General features: G+C 38.5%; 1 protein-coding gene across 1 annotated transcript; it reads left to right on the forward strand.

The window, feature by feature from the left end:
- The first annotated feature begins 10,167 nt into the window (after positions 1-10,167).
- On the forward strand, positions 10,168-18,005 carry LOC145765270 (very-long-chain 3-oxoacyl-CoA reductase-like). The gene is made up of 7 exons (XM_082577070.1): positions 10,168-10,379; positions 11,322-11,368; positions 12,123-12,198; positions 15,710-15,927; positions 16,347-16,529; positions 17,032-17,181; positions 17,520-18,005. The coding sequence occupies exons 1-7, from the start codon at positions 10,232-10,234 to the stop codon at positions 17,622-17,624; spliced, it is 927 nt and encodes a 308-aa protein (XP_082433196.1). The 5' UTR covers positions 10,168-10,231; the 3' UTR covers positions 17,625-18,005.
- Positions 18,006-26,694: the final 8,689 nt, after the last annotated feature.

Raw genomic sequence — 26,694 nt, forward strand, 5'->3', positions numbered from 1 at the left:
GACTCCGTCCTAATAATAATAAAAAAAAAACAATAACCAACCAGCAAGGCAAACAGCAATACATGGGCAGAACGGAACATGAAAGAATACTTATAACAATTCAATGCGACGCAAAAACAGCGCATCCAAGGAAACTGGTGCACAAATTGCTTGGAAGCGATGAGAGCTGTGGAGAAACTTACAGCAACAAGTAGACACGAAAATGCATGATAATGTGACCAAGATTAATACTTAAACATGGCATCGCCACGCGCAAGGAGTGTTGCAAACATATGAAAATCACAAAATGTCGTTCACGGAAAAGACTCACCTATCCATCAGGACAGATCGGAATCGTTCACATGGTCACGCCTGAGAATGGTTCTACCACTACGAGAAACAACAGAATTATAGTGAATTATTGGACTTACCTCATCAAGAGGCTCAACAGGTGGAGGCCGGGACCAACAAAATTTAGAACAGGCTGAAACTAACATGGAGCTGAGACTGAGGAACTGCTGAGCTTTCTATTTCGGTTATAGAGTGAATAACAGCGGCTTTGAGCTTATCGATTTCTCCTGAAGATCAAGAATAAGCTAACGTAGGGAAACATATTGGCCAACACTCTGTCACTCCTTGTAAACATATGAGTGCACGAAAAAAAACAGTATCCAAGCAATTAGCACGATTGTTCGGGCGCCTAGGGTGAGTGTAACGTAGTGACTGCATAAAATACGACAAGCTCTGGCCGTATTAAGAAGATTGTAGGCCTACTTTTTCCAAATCTCGGGAAATTTGCCAGGCAGCCTCATTGAGGTTCCCAAAGTTATTTGAGCGGCGGAACAAGCTAGATCAGCCTTGAGAACTGATCGCAAACCCCGCATTGCAAGACCAAGGTTACTGTGTGGCACGAAACAGCCTAATCCGCTTTCGGGATTTTGCTCTAGCCCATATCGGTACCACAAACCGGAGTTGTTTCTGATAGAACACTAGGGTCGACTTGCCTTCGCTGAGCAACCCAACATCGGGAGCTCGCATACAAGGCAATGCGCGAAAATAAATAAAAAATAAGGCAATGTGCAAAAGAATTAAAAAAAATTAGCGACCCTCTCCCGCAACTGGACCAAAAGTCAGGATTATTTTGAAGTTCGATCATGCAATTACAAGCAGGGTGATATGCAATAGTCTGAGAGATTTTACTGCCCAGAAACATATCTATTTTGTGCTATAAGACAGTTGGTTGGGCATCATCTACCTATCAGACTGCTTCAAAATTGTAGGCTAGGGCTATATTTGCTAAACACAAAAGTTGAAATCACCCAACTCGAACAAAATTTATTCTTTGTGTGAACGCGAATTGGTGCGCTATTTGTAACAATGTTTTCGAAGTAGGCTAAGCCTAAGCGACTTCTAATGATGAATTGAATTATGAACGAAATCAACTTCGTCAGCGTAGCCTACTCTTTGTTGAAGCCGTAGTTGCTGCAGGTTTGAAATACGCCATGCAGAAAAAACTGACCCGAGGCTCTGCTTATTGACATGATAAACAATTGAATACCTGAAAATGAGAAGGGCCCAAGTCCACATTTTTGACAAAATGAGTTATACTCACCATCGCAATACTAACGCCTAGCGCTACCTTATGAGCAAAAGAAAGGTTTAAATCCACGCTTTGAAACGTGTTATCTAAGGCAAATAAATTTGTATGATTCGAAGAATGGCCCAAGTCCAGGACTTCGGCCATTCTTTCATACATATTAGATATTCTTCCGCACGTTGCTAAAACGCACTTCTGCTAAAAAAAAAAAGTACAATTTAGGCTGTGTTTCTAGCATATGTATATAAAATTAAAGCATATTTATATAAATGATATAAAGATACAAAGTGAAAAACATCAAGCAACGCGAAGAAAATTCCAATCAGATTTGACTCCACAAACGCAAAGCTAAGTCTTTTTATGACCAGCTGACTCTGCTACAGCGGAAGACGATCCAGAAACGGAGGCACTAGCTATCGATTTTCAACAATAGCCTACATACCTTTTCCTCACCTTCCTGTTGGAGAAATTTTTTACATGCAGCAAATTTGGCTGCATAACTTTTGTGTGTACAGCGCAAAAACGAAAACATCTACGATGTACGTACATGTGGCCAGAAACTGTTGCAAAGCGAGGAGCAAATGAAGTAGTTTCGTGCCTTCATCATTATCTCCAAAACAAAGGTTTACCCGGAGTCAAGAAGGTAAACGTTTATTCTGACGGTTGCAGGGGCCAAAACCATAACCACACTGCAGTGCAGTTTTTTCATACACTGGTAAAAAACGGAGATCTTGATGCTATTGATCATAATCTGCCAATAAGGGGTCACAGTTTTCTGCCATGTGACCGGCATTTTGCTACGATTGAGAAAATGAAGCGGCGGAAAGAGAAGATGGAATGGTATGATGGATGGATCAACATGGTTGAAGAACAGTTTGAAGTGGTTCGAGTTACCCAAGACTTGATAAAAGACTATCGTGGACACTTGGCTCAATATTTAAAAAAATTCAATTCAATTCAATTCAATTTATTTTTCTTTGTCAGAATACAAAAGAAATGATATTGTGAAAAAGAAATACAGTAACAAAACCAACAAAAGGAAAAGGTGGCAAAACCATAATGGTTTAAGACGTGCATAAAAGGATCTAATATTGCGGTATATGCATCGATAAATATAGTTAAGCACGGCCACCAAACCTGATACATTAAAACAAGTAGATGAATAAGTTAAGAATCAGTCGCCTCCTCGTTCCTAAAACAACTGGAGCGTCAATTCTTAAAGCAATGAGAACACGACTGAACCCAACAACATCACAAAAACTAAGCGACATCACAAAATCTAAAAAAAGCGACGAAACGGAGAACTGAGAAGTATCTCGTGTCAGAATGTAAAAGCTTCCGTTTCGGGAAGGAGCATTGTTTGAAATTGACGTTTCAAAGAATATGATGGGACTCGTTCCAACTAAATTTCGGATCCTTAAGCCTAACGCTCTTCCTACCTTAGAAGCTAGTCAGTGCTATACTAGCCAAGTAGGCTACCGATTAAGGCTGCGAAGAAGCAAGATGTTATCAAACTGAAAAAATACTTGCGCCAAGAAACAAGAGACATGATAGACCAACTCGTTACAACGGAAGATGCATTCTTTGATGCACAAAACTCAGACTATGAAAACTAAAGAGTTACTTTTTACGCAAACTGCTTTTATCTTACGCAATGAACTGAAAAACTGCTTTTACTGTACAATGTACATTGCAAAAGTCTCAGATTTCTTTCATGATGAATGTATTTTGATATGACAATGGGGCAAGGTCTGTGGCGTACCTAGTGCCTCCCCCCTGCGTGGCTTGTCACTGCATCTTCAGCTAAGAAATGCTTCGTTTTTTGTCCCAAAAAAGTTGTTTTTCAAAACAAAAAAGGTCTTCCACCTCGAGAGGGGGCCTTAAACGTGGGGCTCTTTAGGTGCGGGGGCCCCCTGCGACTGCAGGTATTGCAGGGGGTTCCTACGCCAGTGGGCAAGGTGCTATCTATCAATATATCCAAGCAAAGCGCAGTGCATTACAAATTTGTGAGGTCCTGAATATAAGAAGGGTCCAAATCCAGTGAGTTTGACGATCCGCACCGCATAAACTATAACACACAGCAACACACAATACAGCTTTTTTGTTGTCTATTCCCATGAGTAACTACCCACATTAACCAGGCTTTGATATTCTGGCCATTCTTAAACTGGGGATACTTTGAACAATTTTCATCTTTTTTATATCGTTAATTTTTACACTCTGAACCCACCGTCCTGATATTGCAATATATTAGGGGCTACATATACCCCTATTGACACGTGCAAGGAATGTTAAAAATGTTTTGCACAAACTACCTTTTTTTGAAATTATGTGGTGTTCAAAGTTTCACGAGATTTTGGGGTTACTTTGAACTGGCATTAAAATCCTTTCTGTGTTCAATATTGTTTTGCGTATCACACTGCTTTGAACAGAAAATGGTATTTTAAACACACATGTCAACGAATATGTACACACAACAGTCAGTTTATGACATTTAACCCTATCTTGGGGGTTATTTGAGGCTAGGGGAGAATTCCCTCAAATAGTGATAAAGGTTTATTGTCCTCATTCTTTTTCAAGGTCAGGGAATCGGATTAACAGGAATAGTCTCTATGTTACGTTTTAAAACGTCTTTCCATTCATAATCGATTTCACCTTGAACGTAGGCTAACTCCATCCTATGTTTTGCCTTGCCTTAGTGTGGATACAAGAGCGCCTTCGTCATAACGAAATAATTTTTCCTGGAAACTTTTCACCTTCATATTGAATAATGACGAATGTGCCAACAGCAGTGTTCTCCTTTACACTGTCGTTTTGTTCATCAGACTCGGCTCCAACTTCCAAATCATTTTCACCGCAGTTGGATAGACTTGCATCACTCATTATTCCTTCATCATCTTTGTTTCTTTCCTCACTTGCGATAGAAGCCTCATCTCTTGGCACACATTTTTTCTTACTGCTTGGAACACTCATTTCTGGATCACGTCATCTTCATTGCGAATGCTTTTACCCAGTTCCACAGCCATTTTCTTTTCCTCTTTCTCGAAGTTTCGTCGTCAATTCCTCTCATATCTCAATACTAAAACAACTTTCAAAGTATAACCCCATCAGTAAAATAAAAGCTTAGCTGGCCAGAAAACCCTGATCAGTGCCGGTCTTTGGGGTGTGCGAACCGTGCGATCGCACAGGGCCCGCAAATTAGGGGGCCCGCAATTTACTCAGAAAATGCAGTAATTTTTGTCATGTTTAATGGAAACAATTCAATTCCCAAGCAAGTACCGGTATCCTTGAAGTCAGTTGCGGCTTTAGGGTGAGGCAAGTGCTGAAATTGTCGCGTCGGGCCACCTTTACATGCTTTTAGGCCCCCCATGACATTTCACCATGTGCCAAATAGTTAACATGGCAGTGTGACAACAGAATTTCGTTTTGTGACAATTGCATTTAAATAGAATACATGTTAGTTTCTATACAATAACCATTGTTATTATGCCATATATATGATGTGTAGTTTTAAAACTAATCATTTAAAGGGCCCGGATTTTTAAAACGCCATGTATCAAATCACTTAATATTCTATGAATTCAGGAAACTTCACTCTTGTGAAAATTTAAATGCATGTTACTTCCAGTATTAAACTATCATTATTATGCCCTATGCATGTAATTTTTAAAATCTAATATTGAGGGGCCCAGGTTTTTTCAAAACGCCATGTAGGCTACCAAATGTTTAACATTGCTCAGTGACAACAGAAACCAAAATGTTCAACCTTGTGGCAACTGTGTTTAGATACATGTTACTTCCAGTACGGTACTAAAATGTCATTGTTATTCCATGGGTTGAAAAATAACATTTAAGGGGCCCGGATCTTTTCAAATTGTTTCAAGTTGATTACTCTGTAGTACCCAACCTAAACAATTTTTAAATCTTAATATAGGCTACTTGTTATTGTATTTAGATATGTACAGTTTGTGCAGTACGCTACAATGTACACTTATTCATTGCTTGGATTTTTTTCACTGAATAGTAATATAATCAGGACTGTGATTGATTGATGATATATGAAGACACTGCTCTAGTTGCAACAATTGGGAGATGTTACCTGAATTGCTGCCTCATAAGCAAGAAGAAGATTGATGATATACCAATGTAATTTTTGTACCAGCAAAGGTTGTTTAACTCAATAATAGAGTACCATTAGTGATTTATCCATTAGCTATACCTAATCATTGTAAAAGTGGAGCAAAGAAAAAAAGGATTTAAAAAAAGAGTTGTTGAGCAAATATACAAAGCATTCTTCAATTTCTAAGTTTTTAAAATATACTAGTTGCAGTAAATGCAGTAATGACACCAGTGAATCTACTTCTTTGACAACATCTTAAATGATGTCACTACTGGTGGTAACAGATTAATTCCACTAAATTCTGAGGTCAGCTTTGCCTTATTCAAACTCCAGCTGCTTGCAATGATGTTAGATCAATAGCAGAAGTGCTCGATTTCCTCTAAATGTGATGTGCTGGCTAATTTTTACCCAAATGACCTAAACGCCAAGTCTTTGCTCGAAGAGCTAGTGTGCGTACAAAATGTCTATTCGGTTAAATTTGGTGTTGATGATAAGAAATCCCAGATAAATATTTTCTCAAACGGCCCTGGCCATAGCATTTTTGCATGTATTTTACATCATTCACTATATAGCCCTAATGAACTACATGGCATGCATAGTGTGCGCTATACCATAACCTTAAAATTGTTTTACAACATGTCTTTACTCTGAGCTACTAGATGTGGCATGCAAATAGCAAGTGCAGTGGTTTTCATTTTTTTATTATGTTATATATGATACTTCATATTTAACTTATTGAGATATACATCTCAATGTGCTTTTTTTCTTGGATTGAGTAGCTGTATTTATTTTTCAATATGTTTGTATAACATGACTGAGGTATTTCACCGCAAAGTATTAAGATGCATGATTGCATGGTTTACGTACTTGATGCATGATGTCTTCAATAATAACACCTTCACTCGTCTTCAAAATTTCCCCCTGTTGTCTTGCCTGTTGTGGCTTAGTTTCATGTACGAATCCATTTCTAGCCTGCTTGATTATGTTTTAACTTGCATTTGCAGGAATGAGGCAAACAATTTAATTAAATGCTGTTCTGCCACTGTATAGAAACTGACTCTGACAGACAATATTGCCCATCTTCAGTTGCAAGGTTACTTTGAGTTTGGCAGCCAGCAGTTTTAGTAAAAACTTTTTCTGAAATGAACCTGCTGGACATTTTGCAAGCATTTCAAACAACTTCAATCTAGGTACCTACTTCTGAGTTCAGATGGATTCCGACCAATTTAAGCATAATAAGGAGTCCTTGCTGGTTGCTGCACAGTGCACAGGTACATTTGGTTGGGTTTGTTTCTTTTGCATTGTTATATTTCATGCTTAAATATTCCCATAAAACAATATGCACACATTTCATGAAAGTTGAGCATTGTGTTTTTGATGTATTTTCATTCATGCTTTGTATGCATATTTATGCAACCAAGTAAAAGTAAACCGATTTTCTTAAATCAAATTGGATCAGTAGCGTAGCCAAGTGAGAGTTTGGGAGTTACACCTCCCCCCCCCCCTTGGAACGCGTGTGATGTCACGATATTGAAAATTATGCTTTCAGTCTTTTGTGCTTTCTAATCAACACTGAATTAGTATGGTATAGGATCTTAATGCTCTACAGCTGTTTAGTATCCATAGTAGTCTGCAGCTAACTCGTACAGTCCATGGAAACACTGCAATATCCACAGCTGTGAAAAATTGCACTGATCTTTTATATATAGCTGATTACAGTGGTTCGTTATACAAAACTTGAATATATCAGAAATGAAGTAAGTTCACTGTCTTAAAGCCATTTGTCTGATAGGCCTACTCATCGAGATGTATGGCGTATGTTTACATTTTCTAAACTTTGGGTTAACTTTAAAGCATAAAACTTGGTGGCTTACCGGAATAAGATTGTTTTTTGATCAACCAAGGACAAAATTAATCAATAATAAAACTGTAATAATCTGGCAAAAAAGCGATCAACCTATGTCTCTAAAACAAAATTTGCCTAATTTTAAATGAAACTACATTAAAAGAGCTAGTTACCAAACATTCAAATATCTCAGCCAGGAATTAGCAACAAGAAGACATAGAGACTTAGCTTTATTTCTGAAAAATGCCCAAGAAAACATGATCTTATCCTTTTGCTATGCCACCGGACAGCACCATTTTACAGTAATATTCATACCCAAATTTTTGTTGAACATGCTCTCAGAATGGACCAAATTCAAAGTAATTTTTCAAAATTTTCTGGGGGAGGCCCCCCAGACCCCCCGCCGCTGGGTGTCGCCTTCGGCGAGCACGCCCTCAGGCTTCGCCTGCCGGCCGTCAACACCCCCCTCCCATTTCTAAATACGTTACTGAATTGGATCATTGTCCTTGGGGCCCGCAAAACATATTCCACACGGGGCCCGCAATACCCTAAGACCGGCACTGACCCTGATTTTCAGAAAAACTGAAATACACAAAAATCCTTATAGATTTAAGATCTTGATGATATTTCCAACGTCTGGTTAAAAAAGTGAGCTGAAATACAATCAAACGGCTGAGAACCAGGTAGAAGTTGGAACGCATTACTTCACCATGCTGTTTTGCTAAATTCACTCATTTATAAAATTGTGCACTGGAGCGTGAAGTAAATTTAGTCTCGAACCAAAACTCCAGACTTAATCGAAAGTAATTTTACCAAGGACTACAAAAAAATGACTTTTAACCCGAAATTTCCCTTTATTACGGAGTTATTAACAAAACTATTACCTTGACAACTAATTTTGGGGAACTGTTCAAAGTTTACCCCGGTTTCAAAGTATCCCCGTTTTACGGTATTCAATTAAATTAAGCTATAAGCTTTGAGTTTACAAAAACTGAACAATTTAAATGGAGTAACTTAATGTGTTGTCGAGCTGACTTACATAAATACAAAATTGCAAGAAATACAGCTCATCACGATAAATGAAACTAATGACTTCCTCAATTGCACAGTAATCAAATAGCAGCTACACTGTAGCCTATAGCCTAAGGAGCATATGCTTTGTAAGACCAAATAAAGCTCCTACATCTACACAGCCAAATGATGAACTAACGTAGGTTATTTCATTTTCTATTGTATACACGCGTAGAGCATAAAAGTTCTTTCTCACGTTTTTAAACAAGTGCACTTCGTAGCCTAATGCTTCATAAGTCTAATCTAGGCTGTGATAGAACCTGACGTCCACCACAAAAAGTGGTAAAATGAGCCCTGGTAGAATTTACCAAGCGGATTTGTTTTCTGCATCAGTTGAGCTTTTGAATTTAGCAAGATTTCTTGATTGGTTAAGACTATCACGAACCATGTCATTTCAACTAATAGGGTTCATTTCTCGCAGTCCTACCGAAATTACCAGAACACGTCTTGAGAAAGTACGCCGGGCTACTTGGTGTATGATCATACTGTATTTAAAACACCACTTTCTGCTTTCATAGTGTAGTTTCGACTTGATGTAAGTTAGTCTATTCAGCCAACAGGCTACCGTGAGTTGAAAAGGACTTTCAAAAAATTAAAAATATGAAGAGTAAACCAGCTTTTGCCACGTGGAAGCTGGTAATGGAATGCCTGCATTGTTGGCTTCCCGTGTGGAATCGTTTCCTCAAAAAGCATATGTGTAGTTTTCAATTCATTGGCTGCAGTGAATGTATGCTTTTAAAAATAATTTTGTCTCGGAACAGAATAAATCGCTTTTTAGATTGATGTTAAACGCTTGTGTTCAATGATTTTGATTTCGGGTGAACGAGAATGCTCAAAACATCTCCAATCTTTTTGATGTAGCCTAGGCCTAATGCAGTAGAATATAGTCTATATGTGATTTAAAACAGGCAGACGCATTGAGTTGAGTTATTAAACAAAAATTGCGGAGAGATGCAAAATCTAGGCTAGCATAGGCCTACTTGTTTCTATTAAAAAGCCTATCTGAAGCCTTTTGGCGGTTCACTAATTTAGCAGGTAGCCTAGCCTAGAGAATCAACCCAACAAGCTTGATCAAACGTCGAATGGATAAGGTTTGGTTTTAAATCTACATCCTTAGACAGGCAAAGTCTGTGAGAGGTTATTCCTGGCAACTTCGCATACTGTACTTGTAAAAGCTTTCAACCACTGACGCAGGCCCGATTTTGATAGAGTGGAGTTTTCGCTTGTTGAAATGTTGTTGTTTATGAATTATTCTAGGTATCGTAATCGTACCGCTCAATGTAGACCCGTCCTTGAAACGCCGTTGCTCAAGCACACAACCCAGGAGCCGATCCAGCGCCGCTTGATCTTAAGGATAATGCTCACGTAGAATTTTAATGAGTCGTAAGATTATAGCCTACATAAGTAGAATCCTGGATTAATGAAAATAGAAGGATTAATGAAATAGATGCTTGTAGTGCAAAATTTCTTTTATCTGTAACATTTCACTTGGGATTTAAATTGTCGCATGTAGCCTATGCTAAGCTAACCCACTGCTCAAATCGTAATAGCAACTTTGCCTGGAGTAGCAAACAAACAGCGTAAGGTTTTGTGTTAAATATAGCACTTGCAGCTGTGCATGGAGATGTATGACAATACATTTGAATGGATTGGAAGATTGTTTGCTTTTTATGTTGGTTGGAAACTACTCCGCAATTTGACCCACCTTATCAGAGTCTACATTTTCACATCGTATCCTGACTTTCGAAAATATGGAAAGTGGTCAGGTGACAACTATTAGTTTAGCGATGTTGTTATAGGAAACGAAATTTATATCGTTAGAACAATTCTGATGTGTAAAAAAATAAGTCTCTGATAAATCTAGCCGGTTTGCTGTCCATTTTATGTGGTGGATAACCAGTATTAACAGTAGCCTAACTGCATTAGTTGATGCTCGCCTTACACAAACAGTTCTCAAAATTAAAACAAGAGCGCACCGATACGGCACATACGCTATAAAAACAGGGCTATGGAATCAAAGTCGTGAGGGCGGAGGGATTTGGCATATTCGAAGTCGGAGAAGTTAAAAAAGGCCGACTCAGACTGGATACAAAACGACGAACAATAAAAGTTGGTTGGCAATTTTTTTTTCAAAATATAGTCTTTTGTTCTCCGTTTTGCGCTCTAAAAATTCACCAGAAAACAAAAGCAGTTGATTTTTTCAGTTTTTGTGAAAGTCGCCGCTTCAATTTCAATCACATTTTAAGTGAAAATAAATTTTAAAAATATGAAGGACAAGTTCAGTTCAGTTTATTTTTTGTCAAAAATTTAAAAAAATCTGGCAACTCTAAAAAACTGGCAACACTGAAGTCGGAATCCGCCAGTTCGGAGTCGTATAATTTTGCCCGACTTCACACTCCTGATAAAAAGGCCAAAAAAAGCGAATGAAGACAAATAACGGTTAGCCTGCATGAAAATGATCAGCAACAAAACGCTAAACCTTGCTGTTTTTCTTTACATTGATGTTGCTTGGTGGGTTTCCGTTAGGTGGTGATGTTGCTCCAGCTACGATCAATGGGTGACGCTGATTAAAAGCTGCCAGTTCAAGTGTCAAAGCTACAATTGGCTGAGTTATAAAATTGGGGACAATATTCCTGCTACTAATTGGGTGTCAATCACATTGATACCTCCAACATTATATTGTGTTAATGACATGCATTTGCTTCCAGTTGTTACCGGAGCTACGGATGGAATAGGAAAAGCTATTGCGTTTAAGGTAGCTATATCGTAATTTTATCCTTAAACGTGGAATTTATTTATGATAGCAATTTTTTTGCATAGATGAGCAAAATAAGTTGTATGAGTGTCAAAAACGTTTCTTTTCGTTAGACTCAATTAATTTTTTGAAGAAAATTAACACCAGGTATTGTTAACACCATCCTAGAGAATACCGAGAGCAAAGAACATGCATACTGAAACTAACTACTAAAACTACACTATCTGTGCCAATTGCTAACACATGACTGCTCCATCCAAATGAGTAGTTTACTACAAGTTACTCTGCACTAAAAAAATTACGAAAAAACATCGACCTAGCCACACTCCTAGTAGCCTAGAATGAAAGTTTAAAACAGTATGGTAAACATGTTGTTATCGAAACATAAAAATCTATTATCTGTGGGGGCCCTTTGCTCCCTTCCCCCTCCTGACACAGCACTGATTACAGTGGACTGGAAACTTGAAAAAATACCGCATATTCTTTCGATATGATGTGTTTTTCTCAGAAGCGTCTTGATTTGGGGCTCGGGGATCTTATGGGTATCGGACCCAAAATATCCTTTCAACGGCCCTGTCAATAACTAGGCATGATAGACTACTGTTGGTAAATAGCTATTACAAGTGTTTTCACATGACCCAATTTTTCTCTATTTACACAAAAATATTTCAATATTTTAAAGGTCTACTAATCTTCTGTTCCTCAATCCTCGGGGATAGGCTGTTTCAATTCAATTATATTATTTGTTTTTCAGCTTGCCTCACATGGACAAAACATTATTTTGATAGCTCGAAATCAGGAGAAGTTGAAAAAAGTGTCTGAAGATATAAGTATGTAATGGAAATCTTTCCATGTGCAATAACTAAATCATCATATATTATTATTAATAATAATCAATAGGCTAAGTGTGTTCAAAAACGATTTTTCGGTGGTTGAAGCACAACAAAATTTTAATCTACAAAAAGAGATTTCATAGAAAAAGAAACAAATTTTTCACAAAGAAACTAATGAATTCAGTCGAAATAAAGACGAAAAATATTATTTTTTGGTTGATCGCACACACAAGCATCAACATTTTCCTATAGGAATTCTTTGAGCAACACATCGCAATGGTATTCACATCAAATTTAAAAGACCTCCCTGTGTTTCGAAATTCCAATTAATGCTTCCGTTTTTTTTTTTTTTTTTGAGTCCTCAACACAACCAGGGGCGCCGGAACGATTTTTGACTGGGGGGGCAGGATTATGAAAAAGGGCACTTTTTTAAGTTTTAAGATAAGATATAGAGATAATGCTGGGCAGTTCGTTAATCGTTTTTCCCCTATTAGCCATATAATCGAAATGTGAGACAGATGAAGATAAATGAATAAATATATTGAAATAGCTTGAACAAGAACGAAAGATAAATTTCACGTTCATAGCGTCACAATCTGCTGCAAAGTATAAAATGTGTCCACGGGATAATTTGTATACAGTATGTGTATTGTATATAGACAAATATCAAACCAATCCAAAGTACATTTCACGCGCGTCGGTTGCTCGAATGAGCTCATTTGCAACAGCTTCTAAGTCAATGGTGTCCATCACCTGTTTGTGAATAGTCGCAAACATTCGGTTGTTTAAACTGTTGTCTGTCATTGTGGTACGAAGCCACATTTTTACTCTCCTCATGGCGCTAAAACTGCGTTCAGCATTCACCTTTCCTAATTTGACCCTATGTCATAACGGCTTTACTTACTCTTTTCCTTCTAAAAAAATTTAACTTCCAGGTTCTCACACTCTTTGCTATGCTAAGACGTTTATAGGCTACCATTCCTTAACTTTCCTACAATTCTGTATCACTCAGATCTTTTTTCTAACTAAAACCAAGACCACTAGGAACATTTTCTTTTCTCATAAGCCATCAACAATACCCGGCCATCCGGCCCAACCTTTGGACTGGTCCTATGCAATGCAAAACGGTCCTTAGAGGTGCCTGGAATCATTGACGTTTGATTTTCACAGCTGGTGATAAACATCAAACATGGTTGTGACAAAACCGTCTTTGAAGAAGCAAAGGAGTGATAGAATTTCAATAAATAATGTTTGTGACCTACACAATAGCTCATTATCGAGTAACGATACAAGAACTACATAACGGTATACAAAAAACAACGGCACGGAAGGGCATAATGCTATGTTATAATGATGTAACCTACTGTGATACAGAATTTTGTGTGTGAATATTATTTTGAGGCAAAAATGAAAGATTGTAATTAGACTAAAAGCGAATAGCAGAAATTGTTATAGGCTATTGAAAAATTAGCAATAGCTCACATGACTTTGAAAGGGCATCTTTGCCCCCTGTTACGGCCAATCTCTGTACAAATCAAACGTCATATAAAACCGTTCAAGTCTACTGAATATTACGTCATGGAAATTCCTAAAGCATGTGCCAAAATTGCACCATCGTTCATAAGACCTGTTTGGGCCTGTTTAAACAGGAAATATTACATCAGCTTAAACACCTGTTGGAATGACTTCATAATTGTCTTTCATTTATTGCGTCACAGTTACTTTCTACGTGAATTTGAGATATTGATATCTATTCTGGTCATTCGTAAAATGATTGTTTGAAAGTTGGCCGCACATTTAACTGTTGGCTTAGTGCTTGCTAGCTGGACAAAAGTTCCGTCTTTTATCCAAGTAATTTGTATTGTAGTGACAGTTTTTAGGTGTACGGCGTTGCACCAGTCATTTCGATAGCCTCGGGCTAATTTTACTGGAATACACTTTTGAATAGACGTTTCGAAAGTGTGTTTATTTTTGGGTCATTGCATGCAGACGAACGGATTTGGGAATCTTACGTTACAATTTTCCCACGAAGAGATTATGGTTTACCGCTGTGACCACCCCCCTTACCCTCCCATCCAGAGAAAATTTGAGGGCAAGGGGGGCGATCGCCCCCCTGCCCCCCCCCCCCCCCTTCCGGCGCCCCTGAACACAACCAACTTGCTTTGCTTCGAAATCGAAACAAAACTAAATATTTCGATACGAAAACAAGACTGAGGGATTTTATTGAGTAGGCTAGGATAAAAAATATTAGAAATTTTCACAATAGCCCAGTTTTGCTTCAAGCAGGCGCGGATTTATGGGGGGGTCCGGGGGCCCGGGCCCCCCCCGAAATTTTGTGAGGAATTGTTGAAATAGTATGTTTCCGCATCAAATGGTTCGATATGCTTCTAAACAGCTGATGTTAGTCCCACGGCGGACTTAACTTATCCCCGGGGGGGATAGTTTTTTTGTTATTATGGTTGAAATTATCCATCGATCAGACTCCGTTATTTTCTTTCATACAACATCAAATACATTTTAATAGCAACATTTGTTGGGGCTGAAACCAACGATGAACCAAATGGCGTCAGTTGAAACAACCTGAAACCTTGAATGGCTCAGTGGCGTAGCCAGGAAGGGGGTTGGGGGGTTTCAACCCCCCCTATTGGCACGCGTGTGACGTCATGATATTGAGAATGATGCTTTCAGTCTCTTTATGTCTCTAAAACAAAGTTTACTTAACTTTACACGAAACTGCATTAAAAGAGCGAGTTTTGCCAATACCAAACATTCAAATATCTCAGCCAGGAATTAGCAACAAGAAAACATAGAGACTTAGCTTTATTTCCGAAAAATGCCGAAAAAACCATGATCTTATCCTTTTGCTATTCCACCGGACAGCACCATTTTATAGGAATATTCATACCCACATTTTTGTTGAAAATGCTCTCAGAATGCACCAAATTCAAAGTAAATATTCAAAATTTTCTGGGAGGGGGTCCCCCCAGACCCCCGCTGCTGGGTGTCGTCTTAGGGCTAGGCGAACACGCCGGTGGGCTTCGCCCGCCTGACGTCATAAAAAAAATCTTTCAAAAATTCTGGCAAAGCCACTGGAATGGCTGTTTTATATTTCTTAGTCTTCATTATAATTTCAATCAATTACCGTATAGGCTATGCCTGCAAACATAAAATATACCCAATTGGTCATGGATACTACATGCAGGGTTTTAAACCAGATTTCAAGTTTACTTTGCATGCTTAGCAATTTTTATTGAAGCAAAATTTATTTTTTAAACATTCACAATTGATGAAAATAGCTGTTTTAATGTCTATTTTATATCATATCTGGGCTATATGTCGTAGTATCATTGTTCATATGTGTTTTATCTTTTTCTTTAATTGATTTTCAAATTTTCTGGCCCCCCCCCCGAAAAAAACTCCTAGATTCGCGCCTCCTTCAAGCAGACAATAATTGAAGCGTTCCACATTGATAACAAGAAGTAATAAGCCCTTCTGTTGGTCATTGCAGTTTGCCAACACGGAGTCTTAGTAAAACATTTGCAAATCGACTTTAGTGACGATGAATCGATTTACGAAAAGGTTGAGGCTTTTCTGGATGGTTACGACATTGGAGTGCTAGTGAACAATGTTGGAGTAGCTCAACCTCTAGCCAAGTTTACAGAAATCCCAAATCTCCAAAGCCTTATAACAAACATAACACGAATCAACATGTTAAGTGTATTAAAGGTAAGCTGAAACCAGTCTTGCCTCAACACATTCATGCATAATTTGTGAACTGCATGACGTTACCACTCTTACAGCCAGTCTTAATTAGGCTAAAAGTTTCTACTCACTTTGGCAAGAGCTTTTATAGGCCACTGATTTAATACTATTTAAAGGTTGATAAGCGGGCAGAACACTCTGCAAACGCAAAAATCTGGACTTAATTTCTGAAATTATATGACGGAAATACTAGGCTACAAACAAGCATAAATTGTTGACAGCAATAATTTCAGTTTTATAAAGCGATTTTTCAGAGAGCATTGAAAGTAGAAAGTTCATTGAAAGATAGAAATTGAAAGTGCTGTCATGCCAAACAATAATGTTTCAACTATCACCTTGGGCGTTTGAGTAAAATTATCGTAAGTAAACTAAAAAAAATTTAGATGACTCAAATTGTCTTACCTGGAATGAAAGAGAGAAGACGAGGCTGTGTTATGAACATATCTTCCGCTGCTGGGTTGTATCCCTCGTTACAAGGGTCGGTGTATGGAGCCACCAAAGCTTTTATGAAACACTTTTCACTCATTCTTAGTTACGAATACGAAGATGAAGGTTTAACTGTCCAGGTAGGCCATAGTCTGTTAATGTTTATTTTAACTTATATGTTTAGCTTACTGCTGCATTTTGTTGCATTGTTAGCAAACAAAGTTAAACTATTGAATCTCAAACATAATTCTCAGAATCTATGTGTATAGAGCCATAGAACCTCCATGGCCCATCCACGTCCACATCCACATGGCTGACAATATATCGCAAAACACTTCGAGGCTTTTTCAACAGTTTCACATGAAAAAGGCAATAACCTATAGGTTTTGTATGGACGGTTCTACTGAAAATCAGTGCAGCAATAAATCACTTTGCTTGCCTTTGTTTGTTACTTTCACTTTCATCAGATAAACGTTGCAACTAGTGCTAGAAATCGTAATTATTCTGATAAACACTCAAACTTTTCAGTACGGTACTCAAATGTTCATCTTATGAATAAAGTTAGCTACTTAGCCTACATCATTCGTTTGATCGGTAACTTTTGAACAGACATGTTAATAAACTCATTTGCAAATGTCGCAGTGTTCTACCCCATTCTTTGTCAAAACAAACATTTCAAAGGACATGATGGCTTGGAATAATATGATATCGGCAGAAGACTACGCTTCTTCTTTACTCGCAACTGTAGACAAGGAGAGGGAGACGTTCGGCAACCTTTGGTTTACGATAAAGGTAATCTTACATTGCTTTGTTTGTGGAAAGATATCATCTTTCGGTCTCTCAAAGAAGTTGTTACAGGCAGTTGCTAATTATTTTATGTTACCGGGAGTCTTTCGTTAGCCGGAGTTGTAGGCTACGGTAGCCAAAGTAATAAAACGTTCTGCTTTATCTACAATAAAGTCTAACATAAAAACTTTTATTGGAAAACTAGCCAATAGCCTAACTACCTTAATGCGTTCATGGTGAAGTCGCATCTATCATGTACTTAAATTTAGAAAATTGAAACGCTTTTAGAAAGTGTAGAATAGGCCTATCTCACAACCTACAATTTTTTTACGTTATTTATTCAGAATTCCATTTACCAACTGTTGCCAGTTTTCGTTTTGAAAATGGTGACCAACAGATACATTGCTCAAATGAAGAAGAGCTTGGAAGAGAAAAAATTGAAAGATTGAACTTCGATGACCTTTAGCTCAAATATAGTTAATAATCAAATTGAACTGCAGAGAGTAAAAAATGTACCGTAACCTAAGTTATGAATGTTTTGTTGAAATAACTTAGCCTCTCGAAACTGTGCTTGTTTGTTTATCAGAGAACCATTAATTTATCAAAGTGGTTGTTTATTTGGTGTAAGTTTAAAAAGATAACCTATATTCTCATAGATTGTAAATTGAAGGTAGGTTTTCTACATTTTACTTTGACCAATCATTATAGCCTACCCATTGACAATGAGTTTCCTGTAGTTTAGTGGTTCTTAAACTTTTTTGACCGCGACCCAAATCTGAGTTTTATGAACACTTCACGACCCAAGCCTCAAACATCAAAAAATGTATTTTTTCTGATACGTACGAAATAGAAAAAGACGCAGACAACCAGTTGTAGTACACAATACTATGAAACAATGATTTATCACAAACAAATGATTGATTTATATTAGTGTGATTGATGATACTGAAGTTTTTCCTTCATAATATCTTCAATGCACTGCTCTATTTCAGTGAGCGCAATGCGCAGATCGTCACCAGGATCGAGGCGATTGTGAGCCTTGGTTTTAGTATAACCGACAGTGCCGAAAATCCTTACTCGCACAAATACGTGGTCGCAAACGGGAGCAGAAAAGTCATTGCTTCGTCATCTATTATTGGCTTTTCCTTTTTAACCGAAGTCCAGACTTCTTCAAGTGACGCTGTGGAAAACAGTTGTTAATGGAACTGATCGTGATGCAGTTGGATAAGCTCTTCCTGTAGTCCTGCAATATCCTCTGATGTGGTCAACCTTTGCAATGAACGGATTTCAGACCCACATCTGAGATGCCAGATTTATATCCGGGATGTAGCGATCGAATTGAAAATACTTGAAAATTGAAATGAAAAAAATGTGTTTGGGCAGAAATGAATCATCATAGCGGGACCCATTTTTTGACCCTGCGCGACTCATGTTTGGGTCGCGACTCATGCTTTGAGAACCACTGCTGTAGTTAAATTTAAGCTGAAAAGGCAGCAAAAAAATAACTTAGCCTAAGCCTACTTGACATAAATTCTCCAAGTATGATTTGAAAATATCTGATGAAGATAAATTTAATCCTATAGGCTAAAGCTGACAAGGAGAAGACAAGAATAGAACAGCTAAAAATGTCTGCAATATTCAACATTTTCCTTCCAATTTTAAATAGTTAACTTATTGTTTAATAATGATTAGCTAGTGTAAATGAACGGCAGGTATGGGCCTAGATATATATTTTTTATAAGTATATTAAGTATATTAATAATGGACCATTTTTAGAGCAAAACAAGATTATCAGACATTGTTCGTCCGCGTGCAGTTTTGCATTGTCAAATTTGGCCCACCTGGGGAAAAGTTTGGACATTCCTGGGCTAGCTGGTCTGTGATGTAGGAGATATGCACAACAAAGACCGACCTACAGGCTACAGTAGCCCAATCAATAACTGACCATATGCTTGTAAATGCTAGAAGTATGATCACTGACAGCTAAGCGGTGATGAACTGTTTTTTTTGATCAACAACGCACGAGTATAAAATAGTTGACACGGCGAGAAGAACACAATAAGCATAGCCAGGTCAGAGACATTAAAGAACCGGCCTGCCATACCCTGCGGTAGCGGAGAACGACGTGATTTTGGCGTAGTAATGTACCCAGAAGGGACGCCCAATAACTTAGGTCGCGTAGGCCAGGCTAGAGAGTCTAGGTATAAGGTAGCCTACATGAGGAGCGAAAATTTTATGCGACTCGTCCTCAAAATTTAGAATGGCGGAGCGGGTCAAGAAGACGGGCTTAACTTTTTGCAAACGCAAAAAGGTCGGCCCGTCGTGTGAGGTGAGTAGTGCCGACAATAGTTTCGTAGCCGAGCAGCGCGCCCATGTCTCCATCGCGTGACCGTAACACAAGCACGTTTGACTCCAATACCCGGTCTGCCCGTAGGCAGAGCGGATAAACTTTGGGGTCTCCCACCAGAAAGGGAAGCTTAGCTACAGAGAAATTTAAATTCTCGTGGGAGACAAAAATAAAATAAAATATTTTGATAGGTCTACTTTAGCCTACCTACTAGAGAAGCGTAGACGTTGAACCAAAGAGCACGGATGTACACTGGCCAGACAATAGGGTAGTTTTACCCAGCTTGGTCGGGGGGACTAGCGATTGAAGTGTAGACATGACTAGGCTAAGTTACCAGGAAAAATATAGACTAGTGGGATGAAGCTTTGAAGGTTGCATCAAGTTGTTCGGAAAATCGTGTTTATCGATGTGATAAAAGCAACGCGGGGTTGATCCGAGCGGGCAAGAGCAGCATATCAAGACAAGGCAGTGTGTAGGCTATTGTGTAATATTTCAAAATATTGAAAAATGAGAATGCAGATTGTAGATCCAGTGTTGTTAATGATATTACGTAATTGATAGATGATATGAGTCCATTCACAATATGCAATAAATATGCTACCGTACTTCATTCATTTCTATTTTACTTATTGATGATGATTGTTTTTTTCATTGGACTGCAGCTTGCTGATGAAAAGACAATTGTTTATAGATAAATTGATAATGGAACAATAGATTTAACGTACTATGACGCCACACAATTACTAGAAGGCTGTGAAGTTTTCTGTCTTGCGCGCTCGGATACTTACCTCAAAGCTTCTGATCGCTGGAGTCCTCTTTTCTACGACGTAGCCCTTCCACAAGAGAGCCCGGCGTTCCAAGCTTTCCAGACACGAAGAGAACCTTCGATTGAGACCACTTTTCTAGCCACCTCTGCTACCCCACGAGCAGGAACTCTCAAGGCCGTTGCAAGATAATGTCTGGGCGCAGATCGACACCGCCCGCTTCCACTGTGCTTCCTGTTGTTTAACCATACCGTCAATGGTAAGCAAAGGTTACCATTCGGCAGGTAGGCCTACATGCTTCACGACCTCTCACAATATTGAACTGTGTCGTTCCGTTACAACAGACACCACGGTAGGGCAGTGGTTTAATATATGGGGGATGGTCTCTTCCCATTTGCCACGACAATAATAATCATGCTTTTATTCGCGCCCATTGCGATAACATACAGAACAATGCGCTCACAGATATGATCATAACCTACAACAGACGACGGGATGCAGCGAAGTGACATATAGTCTTCGAGTCAGCTGTTCCCCTTATTTTGGCTTGCCATTAAGTGTCTTTGTCGAGACACAGCCGCATGCTCTGGAGCGGTGTCGAATCCACGTCCTTTCGAACGTCGCGGCAACCAAAGATGTACGTATACGCCGCAAATTCTACGCCGTAGACTTGCGGCGTAGACTTTTTGTTTACGCTAACGCTTACGGCAACATTTTTTTGGATAGTTGTCGCTTGAGGCTACGCCGCAAACTTTTCTCGTTTTTTTTTAGCGCAAATCATCAACATATACTTTTTAATGTCTTTTTTTCGCTACAACACGCCAATACCTTCCAGCGCTGGAGTTGAAAGAATGTTTTCAATGGGCAAAGACATATTGAAACCAAAACGCAGAAAAATGTCAGATGAACACTTTCAGATGCTTGTGTTTCGTCGTGGAAATTCAAAATAAAACTTGTTTGTTTCGAGTGGTTCATACCGTGTGAATGTTTGGCACCTAGCAAACAAAGTGAGTTTACGCTCGTGTATGCGCTGACGCTGCCAACTGTTTTTACAAGTTACGTTGACGCATACGGCGTATGGTTTTTCGAACGTTTGCGTTTACGCTGACGGCGTTATTATTTTTTGTATACGCGTACATCACTGGCGCCAACACATGACAAGTTTATAAAGGCGGCCATAGCTTGGTTTGGATTTCAAAGGCAATATGTTTAGGCGGGCTTTGTAAGCAAATGCAATCTAATCCTATTTCAAAAAGCCGCATCGACAGAACTCACCATCTCCTTCCTATAAAAGACGCCACCGAAATCTGGCACAAATGGACCATGTTTAGTTTGATCTACAAAATGAGGCACATCAATTCTCTTTCTGATGTGACTTTCAATCCTACTGTTTCTGACGTGGAACAATTCTAATAAACTTATTCATTGTGATTTTTTTGCTTGCAGAATCTATCTTATTGTTCTAATGCACACACAAGCTATAAAACAGAACTCAAGTTGGAGCAGCGTATCATGAAGAGGGCGAGCTCTCATGTGCCCACTCTGCTTGATAGTTTTGAATTTTATTTTCCAAGCCATCAGGCAGAAGCAATAAAAACAAAACTGTGGGTTTTGAACCCCTTCGGTGAACAAGAGCCTCCCGGACCTCTGGGTCATACTCTTAAAACCGATTTCTGCCAGCAAGCATTTTTCAATCGCGAAAAACACGCTGCATTTTGGATAGGAGTTCTGGATAGTTCTTATAAAGACCTGGCCATCCAAGCACTAAAAGTTCTTGTACAAAACCCCACAACTTACTTGGCCGAAAAGGGCTTTAGTGCACTAGTTGACATCAAAACGAGGAAAAGGAGTTGTCTTCTTGATGAGACACTTGATGGCCTAATGCGGGGAGCTTTGGAGCAAGAAGTTGTGCCTAACTGGTCTGAAATTGCCAGAAATATTCAGCAGCAACCGAGTCATTGATAAACCAATAGCCTACTTGTTGGACATTTGAATAAAAAAGTGTCAAGTCTCTTTATTTTCTTTTTGTGTAATAATTTTCGGTTGGTTTGTGCGGATGAAATTTTTGCAAAAAAAATGTGCGGATGATTTTCAAAAAGGTTGAAAAGCACTGCTTTTAATCATGGTGAATGTCGCCACTCGCCAAACATATCATTATCCAAAACAAGATATCTCTGGATATTGGCAACCAGTGTTTGTGTTGGGCACGATAACTCATTTTTCAGTTAAGCGATAACGATAATCGATAAACGAAAAATGCTTAAAGCGATAACGATAAACGATAAATCAAAAAAAGTTAAGCGGTAACGATTAACGATAAAATTATCGCCGATAATGTCTGATAACGATAAATTTTTTTTTCTTGATTAGCGCTGCCCCATCCCATGCAGCACGAACTCTTTTTATCAACATGACGAAAAATCGAACATAATATACTGTAAAGGGACAAAACTTTTTGTAAGTTATGCATGAATAGAATCGCAACAGCGCCAGTGGGTATCGAATCTTCAACCTCTTGATCCAGAATCAAACCACTGAGGTAACCGCCGTGCTTATATAATTATACCTTCAGATACCAGTTGGATGTTTTTATCAATTGAGTTACACTGCCGCTTACGTGCAGTAGGCAAAATAATTAAATCAAGTGAAAATACCATAAAAAATTCCAAACTTTGTATTTTGCTGTCTGCTGAAAGGGCTGTTTACAGCAAAGTCAGCAATAATTGAAAAAATTCCAAAAAACGCAAAATGCTTGAAAATTTATCAGTAATCTTAAGCGTTATTGATAGTAAAATGTGCATACTGTGAAATCCATCAAGCTTGTCAAATTAGTCGTATTTGTCTTAGAACAATAACATAATTATCGTAATTTACTGATAATTTCAGATAATTTTTTTTTTCTTTGTGAACACTAGGCTATCATTAAATCAATGACAGAACGCTGAGTTGTTGAGATAAGAATTACAATATAGGCACTGTATTAGTGGAAATAAAAATATTTCATTGAGGTAGGCTATGTCGCATAGATAAATGAGAAAGGTTATACTGTATTTAGCATAATTTTACCACGCAACTCGATGCGCCTATTGTCATGCAAAAACTACTACAAGATGCAAAAAATGTGATGTCGGTCTGCATGTCAAATGCTTCAAGCAATATCATATTCTGCAATGACTTGTTTCAGTGATATTGTGTTACTTTGCTAATTTTCATCTTCATATTTTTTGAACTTGTATGTTAATAAAATGCTCGATGACAATAATGACATGACAAGACATGAACAAGACATTTCCCATTTATCACTTTGAGCGATAAGTAAAATGTAATAACGCTTACGCATTACGCACAAGAAACTTGTGAAACTTGATAACGGATTTGCCTAGCGTCCTATATATAGGACGTTTTTTTTCTCAAAAAGTACAAAGACAATTAGGAAAAAAATAATTGTGATATGTTTTCTAGGTCATAATTATGCAATATTTAAATTTTCCAAAATTTTTTTTAAGTAGGCCTACTTTCACTTTCGGCACAAATGGGTTAACTTTTTAAGTTAAATGGCACTTACGCATTTGGTTATTATTTTTGGATTAAAGTTATATTGCCTAACTAGAAAAAAATCGATCTTACAGTCTATAACCGATTTTACTGTTGTTATTGTGTGTGAATTTTGTCTTTTAAACTGATTTTGTGGCGTAACCGCACGTCTCAAGGCAAGTTCTTGCAATTTTAGTTAATCTACTCATCTAAAGATTTAATGCACTTAAAACAGTAAGATGTTTTGACGAGAGAGATTTTATTGTTTTACCACTATTACTAAAAACTAACACTTCCAACGAGAAAAAGAAAACACTATCTAAGGCCCGTGGGTGATCATGACAAAAACAAAAAACATAACATTCTTATTTTATTTCCCTTCCTTTTAAATCTCCTCCTGTGGTCAGAAAAAAGAAGCACCAGTTGAGACTCTCTCTTCAATCGCCCTTCTCAGCCATAGGCCTACTTGATCGTAAGGATGATTGATTTGCAGCGGTTGGTCTCACTAGCTCAGCAAAGTCGTAGAACATCTTTAAAAAGTTTATACCGCCAAGGGTGCAACAACCATCTTTACCCCGTCCCTCTCACTCATCTGAAACAGGTCGATACTGAGTGATTGCAGCGGAAAATCTTGAGCTCTCCCTCGATCGTCCCACTGGCCCTGGGATGACTGGATTGCAACGGCTCATCCAAATAGGACTCTGAGGTCAGCAAAAAAGCTACCCTCCCACTGGCCGCCCCTCTCTGGCATCTCCGCCAAATGAGATGTCTGCATGATGTGGCCATTTTTCCACACGCGGTGCCCTTCTTCAATCGAGCACCAAGAAGAAACCCACACACACACAAATCATCTAAAAATAAAAACTTTACCAAAACGTGCTAATTCTCAAGCTTGACCCGACACCTCCTATAGTCTGCTCCAACATCAGCAAGAGGAAAGTTGAGATAGGTAGATAAGCTTGAGACAGCCAATCACCTTTTTATATACCTACAGATTACCATCCACCGCGGTGGGTCCCGTCGCCGCAGTGACGTTCGGTGGCTTAAACCGTTGGGAAAACAACTTAGAAATATGCTGCAGCAAGGTAGTAGGCACGAAGGGCGTAACCGTCGGGTGAAGCCCGAAGGTGTGTTGCCTAAGGCAACACTTCCAACGGGGGGTCTGGGGGCCTCTCCCAGAAATTTTTGAAAAACACTTTCAATTTGGTGCGCTCTGAGAGCATTTCCAAAACAAATCAAAAATAAAAATCTGTCAAATTGCGCTTTGCCTACGTCGTGATCGTACATCCATTTAATGTTTAGAAGTCATGAACAATCTTAATTTTAACGTTGCAGGACCAAAATCCAGTGTTAGACATGGAATAATAGTTGTCTAAATATTTAATTCGTCATGAATGTTCATTGTCAGATATTCAGTTAGGCCTACACTACAAAAACTAACACTTAGGCCTAAACATTACAACCGCAAGCAATTTGTACAAAAAGCTGGATAAGTTTGCCTCCTGCGTATAGAAGCTTAACGAACTAAATATTGCATCCGCACCTGAACGTTCATTGGCGAAGTAGCCTAACGTTATATCAACGCTGTAAAAAGGGCAAAGGCATGACTATGAAAGCTAGTAGGCTAAAGTACATGGCTAGGAGTCATCAAAAAACAGCAACAATTATTTCGGCATTGTGATGCTGTGCTCTGTACCGTGACGAGAGACCATTCTGACAGTTAGTCTAGCCGCTCTAGCAAATGTTCGCATTGACGTCACTGGGAAAGCACAACTAACCAATAACCATACCATAACCATAACACATCTGATTGGCTAAGCAGCTGGTGACGTTTTGCAAAACGAGTGAGGATTGGATAAAATGAAGGCGTTTTTTGACATTTTTGAATCTGGGAAAGCAAGTTTGATAGTTGCTTACCTGGAGCCTCAGTGACTGTTTCTGACAGAAGCGTTTGCGTTAATTGGCATTTATAGGCAAGACATGCGGTTTGGTGAGGACTTAGACTACTCACAAGCGTTACGAGTAATTCTAGTCACGAATACAGTAATTTTCAAGTTAAAATAGACGTGATAAAAATAATAAGAAGTTAAACCTAGAATTCAGTCATTATATTTTGCATAGTTTTCGCTCAGGTAAGCATTGCTTTCCTTGCTTTCCCTCACCGATCGTCACTGCCCTTCGGTCGTAGTTGGCCTATCGATATTACAGCAACAGTTTTTCTTTCAGAGTGAGTGTTCTTTTTTGTTTGCGCAATTCAATTGTCTTCACTCTTACAATTTGACAGGGATGAAAAGTAGCAATAACGCAATGTAGCCTACTAATTTTGTTGTCTTGTTTTACAGAATAATGAGCTAATCTCTTGGACTTTAATAGATCATTATTCTAGAACAGGGGTGACGAACCTTTTTGCGGTCGCGGGCCACTTTGTCAATTACACATGAGTTATCGGGCCACACAACTTTTTAATCGTAACCTACTATGAAATCTTTTAGAAGCGACTCAACATATTATTCATGAAAAATAAAAAACGGCAGATGAAAGTAAAAAAAAACCCACGCAGTTGAAATTATCTTTCGCAGAATCGAAACCCAGTCAGCAAGGGTTCGTGGGGCCCACGTGGGATTTCCATGGGCATTCGTGGGCTTAAGGTGAGTTTATCTGATGTTTTCGATTAGGCCCCAAGTGCGCGGCCTACTTCATATTTTTTTCTTTACAACCGATTCCCGACATCTTTTATTGAATTTATCTTAATAATGTTATCATATCATGAAAATGTATCTGGGAATTTATTTTCATTTCTTGAAATAAACTTTCTGGGCTTTCTGTGGGCATGAAGTGGGCTACCCACCACGATGAAAAATTATAAAATATACG

Source organism: Aplidium turbinatum, chromosome 2 (assembly GCF_918807975.1).
Source record: "Aplidium turbinatum chromosome 2, kaAplTurb1.1, whole genome shotgun sequence".
Lineage (NCBI taxonomy): Eukaryota > Metazoa > Chordata > Ascidiacea > Aplousobranchia > Polyclinidae > Aplidium > Aplidium turbinatum.

Bases quoted from the DNA above. Each gene is read 5' to 3' on its own strand.
- LOC145765270 (XM_082577070.1), top strand. From the start codon at position 10,232: ATGGAGATGTATGACAATACATTTGAATGGATTGGAAGATTGTTTGCT. The intron at 11,369-12,122 runs GTAGCTATATCG...TTTGTTTTTCAG, and splicing joins GAAAAGCTATTGCGTTTAAG to CTTGCCTCACATGGACAAAA. The intron at 16,530-17,031 runs GTAGGCCATAGT...CAAATGTCGCAG, and splicing joins ATGAAGGTTTAACTGTCCAG to TGTTCTACCCCATTCTTTGT.